General features: G+C 36.9%; 1 protein-coding gene across 8 annotated transcripts in view; it reads right to left on the bottom strand.

The window, feature by feature from the left end:
* Positions 1–19,070, bottom strand: part of NEDD4L (NEDD4 like E3 ubiquitin protein ligase) — a 149,031-nt gene that overhangs the window by 94,908 nt on the left and 35,053 nt on the right. For 4 of the 8 annotated variants that reach the window (XM_009810281.2, XM_009810283.2, XM_009810282.2 and 1 more), the window contains exons 3-4: positions 13,453–13,491; positions 10,612–10,665 (exon numbers count right to left, since the gene is read on the bottom strand). Coding sequence is in view for 4 of the 8 variants with exons in the window: in XM_059833768.1 (XP_059689751.1) it covers positions 5,835–7,010 (1,176 nt within the window). In the remaining 4 variants the exon portion in view is untranslated. Of the gene's footprint in view, positions 1–5,834; positions 7,036–10,611; positions 10,666–13,452; positions 13,492–19,070 lie in introns of those variants that run through there. The other 4 variants (XM_059833768.1, XM_059833767.1, XM_059833765.1 and 1 more) reach the window with 1 other exon arrangement.

A 19,070-nucleotide genomic window follows, 5' to 3' on the forward strand; every position in this document is an offset into this window, starting at 1 on the left:
CATTTTTGTCTATTTATTCTTTGGAGTTCTCAGACATTTAGACTTGGTTCAGAAATTATAAGAGAAGCAATTAAATATCCTTTTCAATTCAAAAGCACCACCATTTCCCATACCAAGCCAAGTCCTAAAAAAGTATCAGTGTGGGAGCTAATTAAAGATGATAAATGATGTTAAGTGCTGAATACTGTGTGAAGGACAGGCTAGTGAAGGACCAATGACCACAGAAGTGGTCACACTAAAAGAGAAAATTAATCTCTCTCTGTGGACTGCATTAACTAACCTGAAACAAATAAACTCTTGATATGGAGTGAGGGGGGGGAGAAGACGGAGGAGAGGGGGGGTCAGAGAATCCCTTTTAATTTTATTTTATCTTTAAAGACTTCCATCAGTTTTTCTTGTGCTAATCAGCAATACATAAATCATTTTGTGTCTCAGTACCATCTCAGGAAAGAGACTTTCAGACTTCATCATAGTTTACATTGAAACATTGACGGGTTTTTTTTTGTTTTTGTGGGGTTTTTTTTCTTTTTTTAATTAAATGAATTGGTTTATGTACAAAAAGTAAAAAAACCCAGAAAAATTCAATCCAGAACTGAATTTCGTATTAACCAAAATACCTCTCTTATTTTGCAAATCTCACTGGTAAAAATAGAGCACAATGTTATTCTTCCACTGCCCTTTTTAATTGTCATACAGTGGTACATGCCTTATAAATTAAGGCTTAGCACAGGGCAAGTACAGACAATTGCTACTTGTTCAGTAGAGCTAGGTCAGGTCACAGGATGGAATTGCTAGTCAAGAAATTCTCCTTTTCCAACCCACTGGCTCTAAGACAGACTAGAAATTTGAAACAAATGGATAAGGAAAGTAAATACTATTGTAGAAATACGGCCTAAAGATGTGGCCAACGCAAGCTCCTCTATAAATGGATCATCTTCGAAGGATTACAAACATTGACATTTCTTTCACTTTCTTTTGCTTCTTGCAGTGAAGGCTTAGCTAGCTGATGGCGATTCAGATGCTTCTTCCTTGAGTATCACTATGCACAGAAAACTATCTCCAGTTAAGAGAACAGTGATCCACAATGCTGAGAATGGTAACTTATGGAGCAATGATATATAGGAATATAAAGAAGATGGCATAGCAGCACTAAAGTAGACACTTGCTATTGAAAACTATATAATTTATAAGACTGCCTACAGAGTACCTATTCAAGCTAAAAAAAGCACAATGTTGGTCATCCCTTAAGCAGTCTTTATTTTTTAACGGTATTGCATTTTTTCCAATGTGTAAAATTGAATAAAAATATGTTTCCCTCATTTGATTTGTTTTCTTTCCCCAGCCATAAAAAAAAACATCCCAAGACTTCCATATCATCGACTATGAATGTCTTGGAGCATGGTGTGTCAAGAGCTTTTGACCAAAAAAACCAGGATAATGGTAAACACCACTCTATAAGGTAAGTTATAAATAGCATTTTTTCACTTTTATTTGATGATAATATATGATATAGTACGTCATGATCACATTCTTTTTCTGAGAAATTGCTGTCAACATACACAGCTGATGGGTCAGCTATGTATAGTTTTCTGCATGGAGAATTTGTATACATTTCTGAACATAAGTTCCTATATATCTGATATTAATTCACAGTCCAACTAAGGTAGAAATGTTGTAGTAGGGTTTCACTGTGTAAGGAAGGTCTACAGAAGTGTTGAATTCTTTTGATATATATATATTTCTGATCCTAGACAGAGCAGAAATGTGCATCTGTAATATACACAATTTAACATTAGATACTATTTCAGTAACACTGTTGAACACTAAAAAACTTTCACCAGGAGTTCCTCTAAATCCATCAGCAATCTCATTGACCTGCTTTCTCTTAGGTCAAACCCACAAATAAATAATTCCCAATATGATGAAACAGATTCAACATGTAGCTCTCCTAGTGGGATATAAAAGAGGACAGTTCAAGGTTTCGAACTTGCCCAGTAGTAGCAATTTTCTGAGTGGATTGCTATTTATTCTTTGCAAACTTTCACCCTCGTAGAAATCTATTCCAAATCGTAGGAAGTCACCAAGGTAAGAAGGGGTTACTAGCAACCTTTTTAGGCTGAAGAGGTATCACTGAAACTAAGAAAAATGGCAAGTGGAACGAAAGAACTAAGAGAAGCATTCATCCCCTCTAGAAAAAAAAACAACTGTCAAAATCCATTGTACTATATGTCAAATATAATAATGCATTAAAATACATTTTTATATGATTCTGAATAAGAGTTAAGATTTTTCTTCATCTGCTTTGCAGTCATGTAATTGTCAGTTGCTAATTACTAATTTTGTAGAAAGATTATAGCAAACAACTCTGCCTTTCCCAAACACAACTTTATTAACAGTAGTTGGCTCTGCTCTAGGTGATAAAAATTATTCCTGATCAAACACAAAGCTCACCACTGACACATCTGAAGTCCACTGCCTCAATGATAGGCAGAGGTCTCCCATGAAAGCATTTTCATTGAAACAATGGAACTGGCATCCCTTTCCCCACGAAAACTCAGGGTATCAACAGAAGCATGAAATTTTGAATGACCTATGACAAAGAGCAGAGTAAGACAGGGAAGTGGATGTTACAGCCTTTGGGAAAGGCAACAGCAGAGGAGCAGCACTTCTAGCTCCTTAATTCCATTGAGTTCCACCTTCTTCCCATAGAGTCCATATGAAAGCCATCACGTGCATTGAACGTGTTCGCCCAACTCTGCTTCCACTTTCATAGAAAGGAAATTTTGCCAAAGACAGTGTCTCAGCTAGAGTTTAGGCAACGAATCGCTGGTTTGCCACATGGCACCAGCCTGAGTGAGATACATGTCTTAGGTGCCCACGTGCAAGACTTCCGGCCACTGTGCAATGCAGAATTTTGGCCCTTCGTTACTGCTGAACTGCATTTATCCTAGCTTCCTCTTTTGGTTTACATGCCCCAATCCCAGCTGACATCTTACGAGCATAAGTAGATTCTCTGTACTTTCACAACAATATTTATTCTAGAATTATGTCTAAGGAAGGAAAAATAAAAGCTGAGTTGTGAGAAATGCAGACTTGCAGAGTCGAGAGTTGCCATTTCTGTTTGTTATCTAAATATAATTCAATACTACTACTACAACGTTTTGTTAGGGCACTTTGTATTTTTATCACAACAAAGATGCCTTTGTCAGGTCTCTAAAACAGTTGTCCAATACATGAGATTTTTGAAGTGTTTCCCACAAATACAGCTATGCGCTCACAGACCCCAAATTATAAACAATGTGAGTATTTGTTATATGCCACAGTATATATACACACTTAGCAGTACCCTATTGCATTACATATAAAATATCATAGTAGTCAAAAGAATTTGTAACAAGGCTTCCAAATAAAATTTTTCACAATTGGACACAAGCTCATACTTTACTTAATATTTTATAACGACTTGTAATGAAATACATCCTGCTTGCCCAAAAACGCTTCTGTCTAAAACAGAAGATATTTGAAAGGTCATAAACACTTGGTAGCAGTAGGACTGCAGACGCCCGCTTGAATGTTTTCACTCAAGATAAATAAGGCTGTAGCAGCTGCTGCTTACAGCCCCAGGCCCATGCCCTATATCAATCAAATACACACAAACTTGTTTAACTGGAAGAGTCTAGAATTTTTTTTTTTTTTTTTTAAACACTAACACCTATAAAATATGGCAACTTTTCCCCTCAGCTTAACAGAACAAATATTTCAGGCACACCCTTACTTATCATAGGTCCTCCAAGCAAACAAACTTCTGTGGGATAGATTAAAAATAACACCTTACTGAAGAATGTTTTATATGTAGACAAAATAAAGCAAAACTTTCACCAAAATGCTTTCATCCCCCACACTTCCTATGGCATCTTGCCTAGCCAATCACCTCTACCCACAGTATTTATGGGCTTATACAAATATGAGAAAACGCCACAAAAAAGTTTTAAGTTTCAATGAAATCTTTATTTTTGAAACTTTTTGCACTAAAGAATGCAGTACCATTTGGACTGAGTGCCTCTGTGACTGCCATGCTTCATGGCTGACTAAATTGATTTCACATGGTAACTAAAACTAAGAGCACATAGGAACAAATTTCATAATTCTCCTCTGGAAACACTGAAGTATGCCTTTGGTATGTGAATCGTTACTACAGCGAAGATCAAAGAAGTGACTCTGGGGGGGTAGGTCCTTTAGGAAAATGAGAACTACTATAGAGACACTGGGGCACATCTCTCTGCAAGTTGCACAGATCTGTAAACCTCTGATGCTTTTGTACTAGGTTTGACATGCTATAGCTACTTATATAATTGGTTATGGTGGTTCTCCATGAACAGCTATTATTGGAAAGGAACAAGGGATAATGAATAGGAAAGGGAAAAATCAGACATACTTTTTTTTTTTCCATTTCATTTTTAGTATGAGATTTAGATTCATCTTAGTATGAGAACACTTAACATACTGTACTGCATACATGAAAGTGAAATGAGGAAGAAAAATCAGTGAAGTTTCTGCATTCCAAATTTTCCCAATGAAATGTTCTCGGGCTGGCAGGAAAGATACTATACACTACTTAACAGAATTGCTAGCTAAAGAGACTGAAATGAAACCTGTACTGGCAAGGGATTTTTTTTTTTATCTTTTTTAAAATAAAAGCTTAGGGATACTTTGTGATTTTCTACTCACAATGTCTACTTAAGAGCTAAAAAGAAGGTTATACTGGAATAACTTGGAGACTATCAGCTTTTTCATAGGAAAGCTGCAGAGTCATCATATGGCCTTGCTGCAGTGAGCAGCTGTCTTTCTGTGCTACATTTCACTGAACGAAAGCACAGGAGAACGAGAACACACAAGCAACGAAGACCAAAATCTCTTCTAGTGAATCTGTTTTCACAGCTGGAGACAGAGCGCTTACTATTCTATATACAGCATCACTGAGCTTAGGAACTCAAGTGGGCAGTGTTAAATTGCACAGTAAAGCAATTTAAGCAAATGACTAATCTAAACCCTTAAGTTTCATTCCGACTTTCGTCTTTTAAAAAGCGGCTTAAAAACATAAAACATCAATCCTCTCCCATTGTAACAAAGAAAAACCAGAAGATTAATTTTGTCATCTTAAAGCAAAATCAAGGCAAATACAAACAAGACAGTTTACTAAGTTGTGCCAAGCTACTTGTACAGCTGTTTGATCAGGATTTGTGGCACACAGAAACCAGGACATGTTTTTAATTTCCAGAAGGCCAAAAAAAGTATTACTATAAGAAAGATCTTTTTTTCCTAACTTCTTGGTACCTTACCTGCTAAGTCAGTATCTTGATTGGAATTATCGTAAGATTTCTATGTTCTTAGCTACTATTGCATTACAACACATATTTTGAAATCTTCTCAACGTACTCGCGTGCGTACATTATACTGAGACGGTGTCAAAGTATTTGTTTTTAAAAACGGAGCGCATGAACAATTCTTCATGTAGCAAGGTCTCAGCCAACTAAACTAACACGAACGCTTAATTTGCCATTTGAATGTTCTAATTTTTAAAAATCTTTCCAGCTGACGTAACACTGAATTAAGAAACATGTGACATTAGGATCTCAAAATATTACACTGGATGTAATCATAACTGAGAGCAAAGTTACGTTAGATTAGAAATAGAGATGATTCGTGGCTCGCTCCAGTGAAACGCAGAACATTCTAGCACTAACAATGGAAGTGCTTCAGTTGCCTCAAGTCTAGACACCTTTGTATGGCAATTCTGTATTTTACTAGCATAGCATACTCAGCATCATACTTACTGCGGTGCTGGCTGTTACAGGACCAGGGGTGCCACGACCCTCTTTACCAACAACCTGATTTTGTTCTTCAGGACCACGGGTGACAAGAATTCTGAAGTGTTGCTGCCTTGTGTTTTGATCTGGTCTGATTTTAAACAAGCACCCCTGCCCTTGAGGAATCCGTTCTACTGAATTGCTTCTAGATATTTCTGACCCATTCCTGCCATTTCCATGCAGTTCTGAATTCAATCCATCATCTGTGGTGCTAATTTCTTCTGTTGGCGGCTGGACAGGGTAAGAAGTACTCCTTTCTAGCCGTATCCGAGGATACCTGACCAATCTGTCCCCTTTTGTTCCAGTAAAACCAAAGTTATATTCACCTCCTGCACCTGTACCACTTGTCTGTGGTTGCTGTAACTGGAGAACAAAGAACTTTTTCCCTGAATTCACTGACATATCTGGCACATGTTGCAAAGACCAACGCCGGGGTTCAGGGGTGGGAGCATTATTTTGAGCCTCAGTACCAAAGGGTAGTAGAGTAACCTGAGGCACGTCTGCACTTGAAGCCCGATGCTGAATCCTCACACCACTTATGTTTAAACCTGAAGCTGCTTCATTTGCCTCATTTTCTTGGGTAGTTGATGAAGCATCCTCACTCTGATTATTAGAAGGAATAGTACAAAATATTCTACGATTACAGCAAATAGTTCCATTAATCTGTTGCCCTAACTCTTCCGTCAGCCTGGGTGGAGAATTTTCAGGAGTCACCTCTGGACTGCTCGGAGAAGAAGAATGGTTTTCAACAGGGGGTGCATAATGCTCCCTGAAGTCAGAGAATTTACAAGGAAGTGTCTCCTCAGGAGATTCCAGGGTTGCGCACTTGTCCACGCAGCCATTCGCAGCTTTGCGCTGAAGAGAGATCTGCATTGACGAGCTTCTCGTTGGACGCACATCAATATTGTTCAGCAGCTGGGGAATAAACATGGATGTACTCCTTTTTAAGGAGCCCACTTCTTGCAAATCGCCGCCACCACCATAATCTGCTCCACGTCGGGAGAAAGCGTGAGGACTGTTTCTTCTTGGCAAAGTGTGGAATGCCATGAAAAAGTCATCTTCTCTATCCCGGTCGAGGATCTCCGATTCCGGGGCTGTGTTGCTTCGCCCAGAGCCAAAATGAAACCGCAGCCGATGGGCCATGGTTTTACAGAGAGAAGAAAAGGAGAGGGAGAACAGCAACAATTCAGGCACTGCCAGAAGTTAAAAACCAAAGACATAAAGTCCAAGAAAAAGTGTCCCATCTGCCAAACTGTTAGCACTGCAGCCCTGATAGCGACAGATAGCAGAAATAGCCCAAGTGGCAAGCAGCATTCCAGGCATGATTGGGTAAGAGCAATCAGCGCTCCTACACACTGTGACATAGGGTAGGATGGTGGGAGTCACGTGGCCTGGTTCCCCCTCTCCAATGTAAGCTAGAGGGGGTTTTGTTTTTTCTTTTTTTTTTTTTTTTAATGCCAGCAAGAGCCTGAAACAGCACCTTCACAGCTGCTCCTTTTCCATCAGAGAGGAGCGGCCCCAGCGGGAGAGCTCTCACAGCTGACTAAGGCAGTGAACACACTCGGCACTGCTATAAATCTAAACCACATCACATTCACAAAGCACGTTTGTATAAAGCACACACACAAAAATTTAACTACAACAAAAACACTTCGATATCGTGTTAAAAGTTTAAGTCAACTCCACATGCAAATGAGAAAAATTGTTTCAAACGTAACATTTTGGTATGTGTTACAGCATTAGGCTATCATGGCAGAACATGAATAAATATAGCACGGTTATGCTTTCAATTTTAACTGTGCTCATAACATGATTAAGCAACAAACGTCTTGCCTCTAAAAAGCCACAACTTTTACATTGTCCTTACAAATGCAATATAACCTACACTACCCTGCGCAGTCCCTTTTAGTAATTAAAAATTACAACAAACAAAGCAATTGTACATATGGCAAAGATTTCTCACACAATAAAAACAGCAGAAATGTGCAAGATGGCAGGAGACAAAGCTTCTTTTTCAGTTTTACCAGGCAGTAAAGACGAGTGAAAACCGGAGACGGGTGGTGCCTGTCGTTTTGTACCGATTTGTCTTAAACACCGTACAGAAACTCTGCCCATTGCTGGCCAGCCTCCAGTGAGAAAGTTAGCAATATTACCACGAGTGTGATTGCCAGCATGGAATACAGTTACATGCTCTGAGAGCCAAAAGACCTCAGGAACAGACAGAATACACCAAAACGTAAACCAAACACCCTAAATCAGCTCTATTACAGTGCAGAAACTCAATGGTCTGAGGATACTCACATTTGAACTGTGCTCACGATAGCACTTGTTAGCACATACCAGAAAAGAAACTCCGTTTAGCAAGAAGCGTAGCTTCATTTCAATACACGGACGTTTGTTCCCTAGGAGAACTTGAAAGCGTAAGTTTTGTCAACAGCTCTGAAAATTTGTAGGTGGTGGGTCACTACTCTATCTAGACATTTAAAACTCTTGTTTGCAAGCAGTCTGTTTTCAAAAGACAGAAAATGACCAATCACAAGAGAAATGGAAGCTTAAAATGATATAACTGCCAACAGACAGCACAATTCCCTATTGTTTAAGTGGACTATGAGCCAACAAGAAGAAAAACATGAATAGCTTCTACACAGAACAGTACTGTAGACTGCCTTTTGGAAGCACAGGTGCTGATACTATTTTATCTTATAGATATAGATATACTATTTTATCTTATAGATATAGATAAAACATATTATCCAAGGACACAGTCTCTCTTTGCACTGAAGATGAAGCTTGCATCATATATCCTCTGTTTTGATTGGGGGACAGAAAGGAAAGGACATACTGCAAAGACAGAAAGTGCTTTGATAGTTTGGGAACATGAAGAAGAAACAAAGTTCTTGTGATAAAAACCATGCAAGTACTGACAATAAGTATTTCAGAGTAAAGCCAAAATAATGAGTTCAATGTCTCATCATTCTGTAAACATAACCTGATAGAAATCTGCCACTCTAAAAAGCCCAATGTATTTGCTTTGTTAATAGCTCACAACACCTTCTGAAGGAAAGCAATGGCTCCTAAACCACAGGTTGCTGCCTTTGCAAGGAGGTGACGAGCCCAAGGGCAGACTCTCTACAGAAGCAGGATCATGGTAACAACAAACAGAAAACACTTCATCAATAAAAATGTACCAAAACTGCCAGTATAAGGCCAGTACTGCATACAAAAACTTAAAAATCTTAAGCAATATATCTGAAATGAGTATACCAAAACTGTCATTTCTCAGCTGTCACTGCGTATAGAATTTTTTTCCTGAACCACCACCGCACTACTGTCACACACGGACATCCCCGTGCATGCCACTGCTCTCTGCAGGCCTGAGCAAAGCCTCTTCCACGAGTTCTGCTTTGCCCTCCACACCAACACAAACATATTCCAACCATCCCCCAAGACACACGCAAGCCACACTAATGTCAGCACAGTCCTGAGCCCAGGCTTACATACTCTGCCTCTCAGTTAGGTTACAGGATTTCTGCTTCAGCATTGTTTGCATCATCTGGCAAAGGAAGAGGACCTTAAAGCTGGGAAGAACTGACGGGTGATCTCCTTTAAGTTCAAAAGGTGTAGGACAGTTTTAATAGTGCAAGAGGTCATTATGTCCATTATATGTCAATAAATATGCTCACGGTCAGCCCACTCTAAATACACACTGTCACAGATTTACCGATTTACTTCCTCCTGAAGGAGGATACTATCATTTGGCTGCAAGTCCTTTTTTCCCCAGAAGATTACAGCTTGTATGTTTTTCTTTGCTCTACATTTAATAGGAAGACAGAAGAAAAGAATGTGTTTTTTGAAGACAGATGTTTCCATACTGGAGTTTTTTTAATAAAACGATGTTCACAACACTGATCCTAATCTTCACAAAGCAAACAAGTGTAGTAGAGATTGTACTGCACTCAACCAAGAAAACGTTAATACCTGATCTCATAAACAAAGAGATGGTGTTACAATTCTCAAAATACAAAACCCCAAAAAAGTCATTCACCCAGTATGCCATTGCACTGGCGTATTTAACCTAGTATGTTCAGAATGACAGCATCACTTATTCCACATATGGCTGTATGAAAACCTTGTCTACTTAATCATAACAAAAGCAAGAAGCAGTAAGATGTTGGAAGACATCTCTAGAATACTCACTGCATCAGACAAATTAAGTTCAAAACTAAAAGCACTAACAATATGCTGGGCATTATGAGGCAGAGAACTGAAAACATAACAGAGAGCATTATTTTGCCATTACCTTAAACCTTCATACACTCACATCTTGAGTACAAGGTGCAGCTCTGGTAACCACATCCCATAAGAGGGGTGCAGAAGTATTAAAATGTACAGGAAAGAGACACTAAAATGATCAGGGGATGAAGCAGCTGCTTTGTAAGTGACTAAAAAGGTTGGGACTTTAACAGTTTCCACTAGAGAAGCCTAAGGAAGAATATGATGAGGTTTTCGCTGTAAGAATACTGAGTTAAAGACAACCATTTTGGTCTGACCCAGCAGGGTACTACTTTTGTGTTTAATGTTCTGTTAGTCCCAAAACCAGATGCTTTTTATGCTTATCTGCATTTCTTAGCACACATACTTAAAACACCAGACAAAAATACACCTTTAAGATGTGCTATATTTTCATCAACTGTGTTACACGGAGCCTTGTGATCAGTGAAACACAATCAAGACTAGCACTCACCAATCTGTTTTCATCAAACACTTCAAACAGGAGACGATGATTGGTTGGGTTTACCTATGAGAAAATTCACATAATGTCACTCTATGTTCATTAGCTCGATGATAACAATATATGGGTACTAGTTCATACAGCGATTAAACCAAGGCAAACAGAACAGGAGTAACAGGTTTTATGCAAATCTTTAGTTATACTTAAACTGGAAGACTACAACACTTGGTTTCTAAACCCTACTGCAACTAGAAATAGCCTAGCAATTAACATTAAAAGCTCTCATTTACTGCGTTCAATGCAAGACAGTTACTGCATTTCTCTTTCTACAGAAAGCTCCGGAGAGGAAAGGCATGGCTGCTAAATACTGTTGAGTTGCATGCAGCCATATGGCCGAGAGGAATTTGGTGAGGACATCCCTGGGCAAACCAGGGCTGCTTCCCTCTCATGTCACCCCATCCAGGAAGGGCTAATGGGGGGGCTTCAGCTGCCTTGAGTACACCAGCATTGCTAACTTGGTCTCAGGAAAGGTGGCCTGGCCAAAGTGACAAGCTCTGGGTTTTGAAAACAAGTCCCAGACTATCAGGGCTCCCACATTTTTTTTGTTCTACAGTTGCAAAGCTCAACTAAACTGTAGGGAACAAGAGTGTTACTGTTTTTCTTTCAGAACTTCACAATCATCCTGATTTCGGACTGTCCATTGCTCACCATTTCTAGCCCATTTATCATGCATGCCTGTGGAAAACCCAACAGAAGTCTCTCCAACACTTGAAACCAGCAAATATACCTCCAGAAAATTATTTACATTGAAGTAATTTTAAGCAGAAACACTGCCAACACTTAAAAGGAAAAAAAACAAAGAACTTCTGGCAGGAAGACAAAATGACCACTACTAAACAAGAAAAAAGTTCTATAGTATTTGATCCACTTGATACATTTTTTCAGAAAAACTTTGTAAGCCAGGTTACTATGTCCAACTTGTTTAATTAAGAAAATTTAGAAACAATATTTCACAACAGACTGATAGTTCTGTGGGGTTGGCTATGGACTTCCCAGTTTTGAGAAAATCAGGAAAATGTGACACACAGGAAAGGGTATGCATTACTTATATATATTCACATTATTGTTCAGTATTTTCAAGATGTTTTAACAGAGCTTCTATGAACTATATTGGTAGTTTAAGCAACACAAATTGTGACAGTTTTGTGTATTCTCTTTTACTAGGTAAATTATTAAAAAGACTACCTTGAATAATATCCATTAAAATTATAAGCACAAATATACATAACAGGCTTGCTTAATCCTGAGTAAATATATTTCACTTTAAAACACATGAATTTGTTCCTTACAGTCTGTCTTACAACTCAGCATGTTTATGAGATCAGTATTCATAAAGATGGACTTATGGAGGTGAAGTCATCCATTTCTGAATCACGTATGCAGTCGGGATCAAATTTGGGAGAGCTTGAAATGTCTTCAAATAGATAAACAGTCTAAAACTGTCTTTCACTTCCCTTTCCTGTGCAATGGTCATGATTTGTCCTCTGTGCTGAAGGCAAAGGCATTTGAACACTTCACCATAAAATGCTCTCTTACTAGGGTAATGAATTTCTAGTAAAACTACAGTATTAAAATTCCTCTGCATTTTTACAGGCAGGTAACTATCCCATGGTAGAGCCACCTCTATAACGAGAGGTGTGCAAACATCAAAAACTATTGTGATGAAAATAGAAAACCTTAGGCCCAGTCGTAATTTAGTGCCAAGACAGTTCCTATGGACTCTGCATAACTTAAAATGTAAGTCCATATTTTCCCCTCTGAGTCCATTATAAAAATCAAAATATTTAATTAGGTAAAGATTATTTTAGATATGTATTACTCAGCTGCAAAACCCAGAAAAGCTGTTTGGTACATGTTTAAAAATAAGAATTTCACTGAAACCTCAAAAACCTATGTATTAACAATTATATTTGTGGGAACAATCTCTCTAAAGATCCCATTAGCAAGACAGTCAATTGCTAAGACTCTATAAACAACGTTCGATACGATACCCATTTTTAACAATCTACAATGACATCTTTTCTCAAGCAGCTGTTAAAGATTAAAATTTAAAAACCACTGAAATTCTACCCAACCTTCTTTTGTTAAAGCTACAGCTGCACTAAAATTAAGTCATTCTTCCTTAGAAAAAACATTTTCAGCAACTAAATAACAAAGTTGTTATCACCCTTCTCATTTATATTATGTTTCTTTTGATAAACACTATTTTAACCCCTCTTTTACCACTTTCAAATATTTAATTTTTTTTTTCTGATAAAAATCACTCAGTTTTCGCTTTAACTTGGTTTTCATTTTAAGCAAGATCTAGAAAGATGAAAATGAACTAAAAAAAGCGTATTTTGACCCTTTTGCAAAGTAACATAAACGCCAAGAGAAATTACTTTTTCTATCTTCCTTCTCTACATTTGTATTTCATTATTTTTTGCCATGATAGCTTAAATTTCATACAGCTCTTGGAAATAACTCTGATTATTTGCCACTGCATTAACATTTTAGAACCACAGCAAACATACTTTGCTAAAACTGCATTTTGAAGTAAAAAGAATTTTTTGTCAGATGAATTAACTCAAAACTTACTCTAAATAAAATCTCAAATTGTGATTAACCTTACGTCAATTTCTGCTGTTCATTCCATCACTACAGAAACAGAAGAGCAATTACATCAGGATAAGCATGTTTTTTAAGGAAACACATAAACAACAAATAAAAAATAAGCTTCTTCCCAACCTTATAAAATGCCATGTGATTAATTGTACATGTTATAATAATGATTGCAACTAAAGGGAAACTTACTCTAAAATAAAATTCTTCATTCCATTTTGGATTCAGTGTCTGTAAAAGAAACAAACATATTTACATACTAAAATTTCTTTAGGTTTTCCATTTTGCAATCATTAAAATGTGCATGCAAGTGACAATTTTCTAGGGGAAAGAAAAGGAGAAAAAAGCATGTCAAAAAATTGAAAAAATATTGCCATCAAATTATTTAGAAATTCTCTGAGTAAACTAAGTGTGGGAGGATATTTGAGTCAGATGATCCTAAAATAGATGTTAAGTATAAATAGGATTCTATAAGTAAAAGGCAAATCACTGAGAACCTACAGAAATAAAACCTGAAGACATTTCAATCTCAAGATGCATGTAAAACCAGATGAAAAAAAAAAAGAGGTATTTTTTAAACATAAGGTCAACTTTAGGGCGACAAAAATAATGACAGATTTATACCGTAAATTAAACAGAAAAAAAGAACAAGAGGAAAGGTTATTTCCTTTGAAAAGGTGTGATACTCTTCCTAATCTCCCCCAAGCCTATGGAGGATTTCAATTTTGTTTTCATAACCTGAGTAAAATGTACAGAATAAAATATGCATATAGATTGCATCTGAAGGATGCTCAAGCATAAAATAATAAATTGATTAAAAAAGAGATTAGAAGATTAGAACTACAAACGTTACTAATTTGGCCAATTCAAATTGGGATAAATTTAAAAACAAGTATGATATGTGTCCAATGGTTTTGTTTTCATGCCAAATCATTCCCTCATTCTCTCACATAGCAGAGATTTACCAGAAGGGCTGACAGGAAAAATTGGCTCTACACCCACCAATTTTTTGTTACAGAAGACAAGAAGAATCTTGGCTGTTTATCTTAATGCCTTGATATAGATACAATATATTTATCATGTCCAGGACACAGTGGCTCACTACACTGCATTTCTCTACAGAATGGAAATACAGGAGTCATATTGTAGCTCAGCATGCTCTAGTATGATCACATCATGCTGACAACTGTACAACCTCCTTTTCCTTTTAAACTGGGCTGAATCTCAACCCAACATACATGTAACCAATTATCAAGGACATCAAATGCTGAAATCTGAAAACCCTGTTCTGGAAAATTTAAGGGGGAAAAGGAGGACAAAAGGAAATAATAGCATAAAAAAAGATCTAACTCTAAACCTATATAAACAGCTATGCAGGTGGTTAACAGTTGTAACTCTCAGAAAAGTTTTACTTGTTTATCCTAAACAATCTTATGACAGAGCAGAAAAGTATTTCATGAAAGAAAAGACCATTGTTAAGGGTAGATGAAAACAATAAAATGAGTGTCAGTGAAGTGTAGGGATAGGGGTTGGGGGCAGAGAGAAACTTTCAGCTTTTTTCCTTAAGGAGCACAAATGCAGTCAGTTAAAAAAATGAAGTAATAAGAAAAAAATGTTACTTTTTAAATACTTGTATTCATTAAATGCGGCTGTTACTGGCAAGAGAGGTTCCATGTAATTTGACAAATGAAGCATGGTCTCCTACTAAATTTGAGGGCACTACTGTCCATCAATAATGCATTAATTTTGAATGCTGCTTAACCACAAATACAAATTTCAGGAAATATTTGATGTATTAGGCAGCACAATTTTTGGTAAATGCTCTGGTAACTGGCAGAAATTTCTTCCACTTTTACAAGTCAAACAATTAGTAGGTCAAGTCAGAAAGTATAAACACTAAAATCCTGGTAAAGGAGAAAAACACTTGTAAAGAAAGGTTACAGAAATAAATGCATGAATAACTTCATAAAGGATATTAGCAGGGAAACAACAACAAAAAGACTCATCAGCAAAAAGAGCTACATCCTAAAAAGGGCAAGTATTGTACAGATAAAGAACTGCCAAGAGTCAAGCGGAGTTAGATCTTCCACAGGATATTAGAACAAACACAAAGAAGGCTTTTCAACCACATAAATAAAACGAGAACAGGGAAAGAAATGATGCTACTAAGCAATGAACCTCAGTGGGGAGACTAAGCATATTTAGATATGGGAAATTATGTTTAACATTACATATGGGAAAGGCAGAATAACTACGAGGGATCAGTAGAAAGACAGAAGTTGTTACAGCTGATGTAGAAGTGAAGTCTTCAGAGCTCAGCACAGTCAAATTGAGGAAACTGGATCATCTTCATCCAGACTTTTGAAAGAACTGACACATGAAATCACAAGCCTAGTAGCAGGAATTTAAAAAACATACTAAGCGTCTTACAAGATCGTAAGACGGCAAACAGCAAATACAGCTTTTTCTAGTGCAGCAAGAAGAGAGCGTTTCTAGCAGGCCATTCAAAACACAGCTCCAAAAGGAAACACAAGGCATTAATCAAATTTTACAGTTGGAATAACTAAATGTGTGGAGGGAGGTAAATCAAAACAAAAAGTCTCAGAAATTCAACATAACTAGATCATGCCAGATGAATCTAAAATTTTTCTGATAACTTTTTTCAGAGTAAGGAAGCAATGTGCATTTAACCCCTTTGGCTGTAACTAAGCACTTCATAAGGCTAGGTCCAGCTGTACAGTAGGACATGTATCAGGGTACGCACAGGTCATGTAAAAGGAGAATAAAAAGGGGAAACTGCAGTCCCTTCTGCCTTCTTGAAGGCACTCCTGCAAGACAGTGCCACACAGGAAGTTACACATTAAACTGAGGAAGACAAAAACGAGTAGAAAAATAAGAAACTAGTGAAGGGTTAGACACCGTCACATTAAAAGAAAAGTTACAGAGCTGAAGGAGATAACTGGCAGTGTCTTTCAGAATCACTCCTGGGATTGATTTTGCTCAATATTTTTTTGTTAATGATTTTAACTCAAAATCATTATCAAGATATACTAAATTATGGTTGCTGTTTATGAAATAAACAGAGATTGCAAATTGCATAGGAAGAATACTACTTTGAGGGCAGAAGAATTGAGAAGAAATTTTAACAGTTCAAAACAGAAATGACTAACTAGAACTTTCCAATAGATGAGTTAATATTACTATTATGGAAATGACTGAGAAAGTCCAGGCTTTAAGTGACAGTTACAAGAAACAGCGAAAAAAGGCAGATGCAATCCCAGGAATACATCATCATCATCTCATCCTCAGCCCTCTGTCTACAGTTGGGTTGTTGTGCAAACATTGGCCTTTTTCTCTTTCTTCCTAGGGCAGCACTGAGATCCGTAAGTTTCTCTCTTCCTTGATACAATCAATACAGTACTTCCACATCTTTACTACATTTTTTTTTTTTTATTTATGGCGGTCTTCTCAGAAGCTTTCTTATTCTCCTTTCACACAGATCCAAAGCTGGTAGTGTTACAGAAGTAATGTTACAACCTTATTTCCAACCTAATGCTCTCATTTAAACATCTCCTAACTTGTTGCACTATAGCCATTGCATTTCAAAGGTGTAGGAGGCAAATACGCCATGCCTTTAGTAATCATGCTTTTTTATACCAGCAACGCCCTTTCAAATAAGGGCAATGTTATTCTAATAAGAATTAAAAAATTAATTTGAAAAATTAAATTAATTAATTAAAAAAGAAGTCAGAAATTGAATAAAACTCTGCCTGTGATCACCATTATTTCCTAAGAAGCAAGGGGAAAAAATGGTCCTATATCCATGCCACACTTCCTATCTCCTCTCATGAACTTGCTACAAAGGATTTTTCTCCAAAGCCAAAGGATCCTTGCACCTTCATGACCTCCTCATATCCTCTCTGCTATCATAATTGTCCTGAGTTTTAGTCACAAAGTTACAGGACAGTTGAGGTTGGAAGGGACCTCTGGAAATCATCTTGACCATCTGGACTCATACTACCTCCCATTGAAATTCTTCCATTTCTTTGAAGTGAAAGGTGAAAGATTAAAATCTCCCTCCCATCCTCAGGCATTTGCAGTTAACAGAAGCTACCATACTATTTCAAGACAATAAACAAGCACTACAGGAACTGGACTTGTCTAGACGGTTATTTTTCAGTAAGCCATTATTTTTCAGGAATCTTAAAGCATACATTTTGCAAACAAGCCCATGAAAGCAAATGCATAGACTGTCTGTAGGATACAGCTGTTCAAATGTCTCTGACTTCCACTGAGTTCTGTCCAGATGAAATGAGTTGCCCATTTAGTACCTGGTAAAGTCTGAGGCCACATCACTACTGAACCGAAAGTGCTACAGTGGGCCAAACTATTTTTTAAATAAGAAAATAAACCTTCACCTACACTCATTTTATTCATCTACCCTGTACAAGGTAAGAAAGATTTATCAGTACACAGACACAGGTGTACTGATTTAATAGTTTCTCGTGAATATAGATGTTCCATAGTAAGACAATCAAAGTCAATCTCGCACTTCAACAAGAAAATCTTAGTTAAGATTATGACCTATCGAGCCTTTTCCATTAATATGATTCCAAGAACAAGACTTGATTCCACACAACTACGTCCCAGGAAATGGCATGACAACAAGCACACTCTCTACAAAAACAAGATATGCATATCATAAGAAAACCTCCCACATACTTGTATGGAATTCGCGATAAATCTTGAACCTATTTAAGGAAACAAAAAATGCCATGGAGTCCATGTTCTTACTATAGCAACAAACTAGGTACTCCTTTTTGGAAAAGTTAACATTTTTCTCACAAATTTTAACATCTAAGAACTTTACATAAAACTAAGCTACAGAGTCTTATAAAAAACGCATCTAAAAGAAGACAATGAGTGTAAAAATGCTGTTATAAAACAAGTACCAATGGTTAACCAGGAAATCTTTTAAAAATTAGTCTTACTTTCCAGCATCAAACATGCCCTAGGTCCTGTGAAAAGTTCTGCTTGAATCTTCCGTGTTTCCAGGATTTTGTATTGGTTTTCTCGTGACACCTAATGTTCTGATTTTAGAACAGCATCATTCTATTTTGTGTTTTCAATAACATAATTTTCCTCACTATTCTGTTTTGCAATAATGACTTCAACTGAGTCATTATTGATTCTAAATATCTTCATAAAAATGACAGCTCATTATTTTTCCCTTACTTTTCATAAGGGTTACGACTTTCTTCCTCTCTGCCATCATTACCAGTAAATTTAAAAAAGAAGAAAAAAATTCTTAGGGCCCTGATAATGACAAATATCCCCTGGTGGAATTTTCGTTTGTGTGGAATGAAATTAAGAAACCAAAGAAAATTTAATTTGGTTCTAATTAAAAATGAAAACATTTTCGGTGCATTTCCAGGCTTTTCTTACAACATATCTTCTGTCATTTGGCTATTTTAAATTCCCATATTAGGAAAATATTTTGAAAAGGAACATTAAAAGAATGATAATTTTTACTAAAAGTCAAATAATTAAAGCAGAGTTTCTTAGTTCTTTAGTTCAGCTATGTCTTTCATTAAAATATGACTGATAAAACAAACAGTGAATGATGTAATGATACTTGATACGCCAAGGTTTAGAGAATAATATGCAATGTATTAGGCTTTTTTTCTCTTTTGTTTTTCTGTCAACAGATCAGGCACAGTGAAGATGCATACACTTGTTTTCTTATTTTGGTTTGAAAAAATATATTATTCAGTTGCTATACATGTATGCAGCAATTTAAGTAAGTGTTG

This window comes from Gavia stellata, chromosome Z, assembly GCF_030936135.1.
Source record: "Gavia stellata isolate bGavSte3 chromosome Z, bGavSte3.hap2, whole genome shotgun sequence".
In the NCBI taxonomy this organism is placed as follows: domain Eukaryota; kingdom Metazoa; phylum Chordata; class Aves; order Gaviiformes; family Gaviidae; genus Gavia; species Gavia stellata.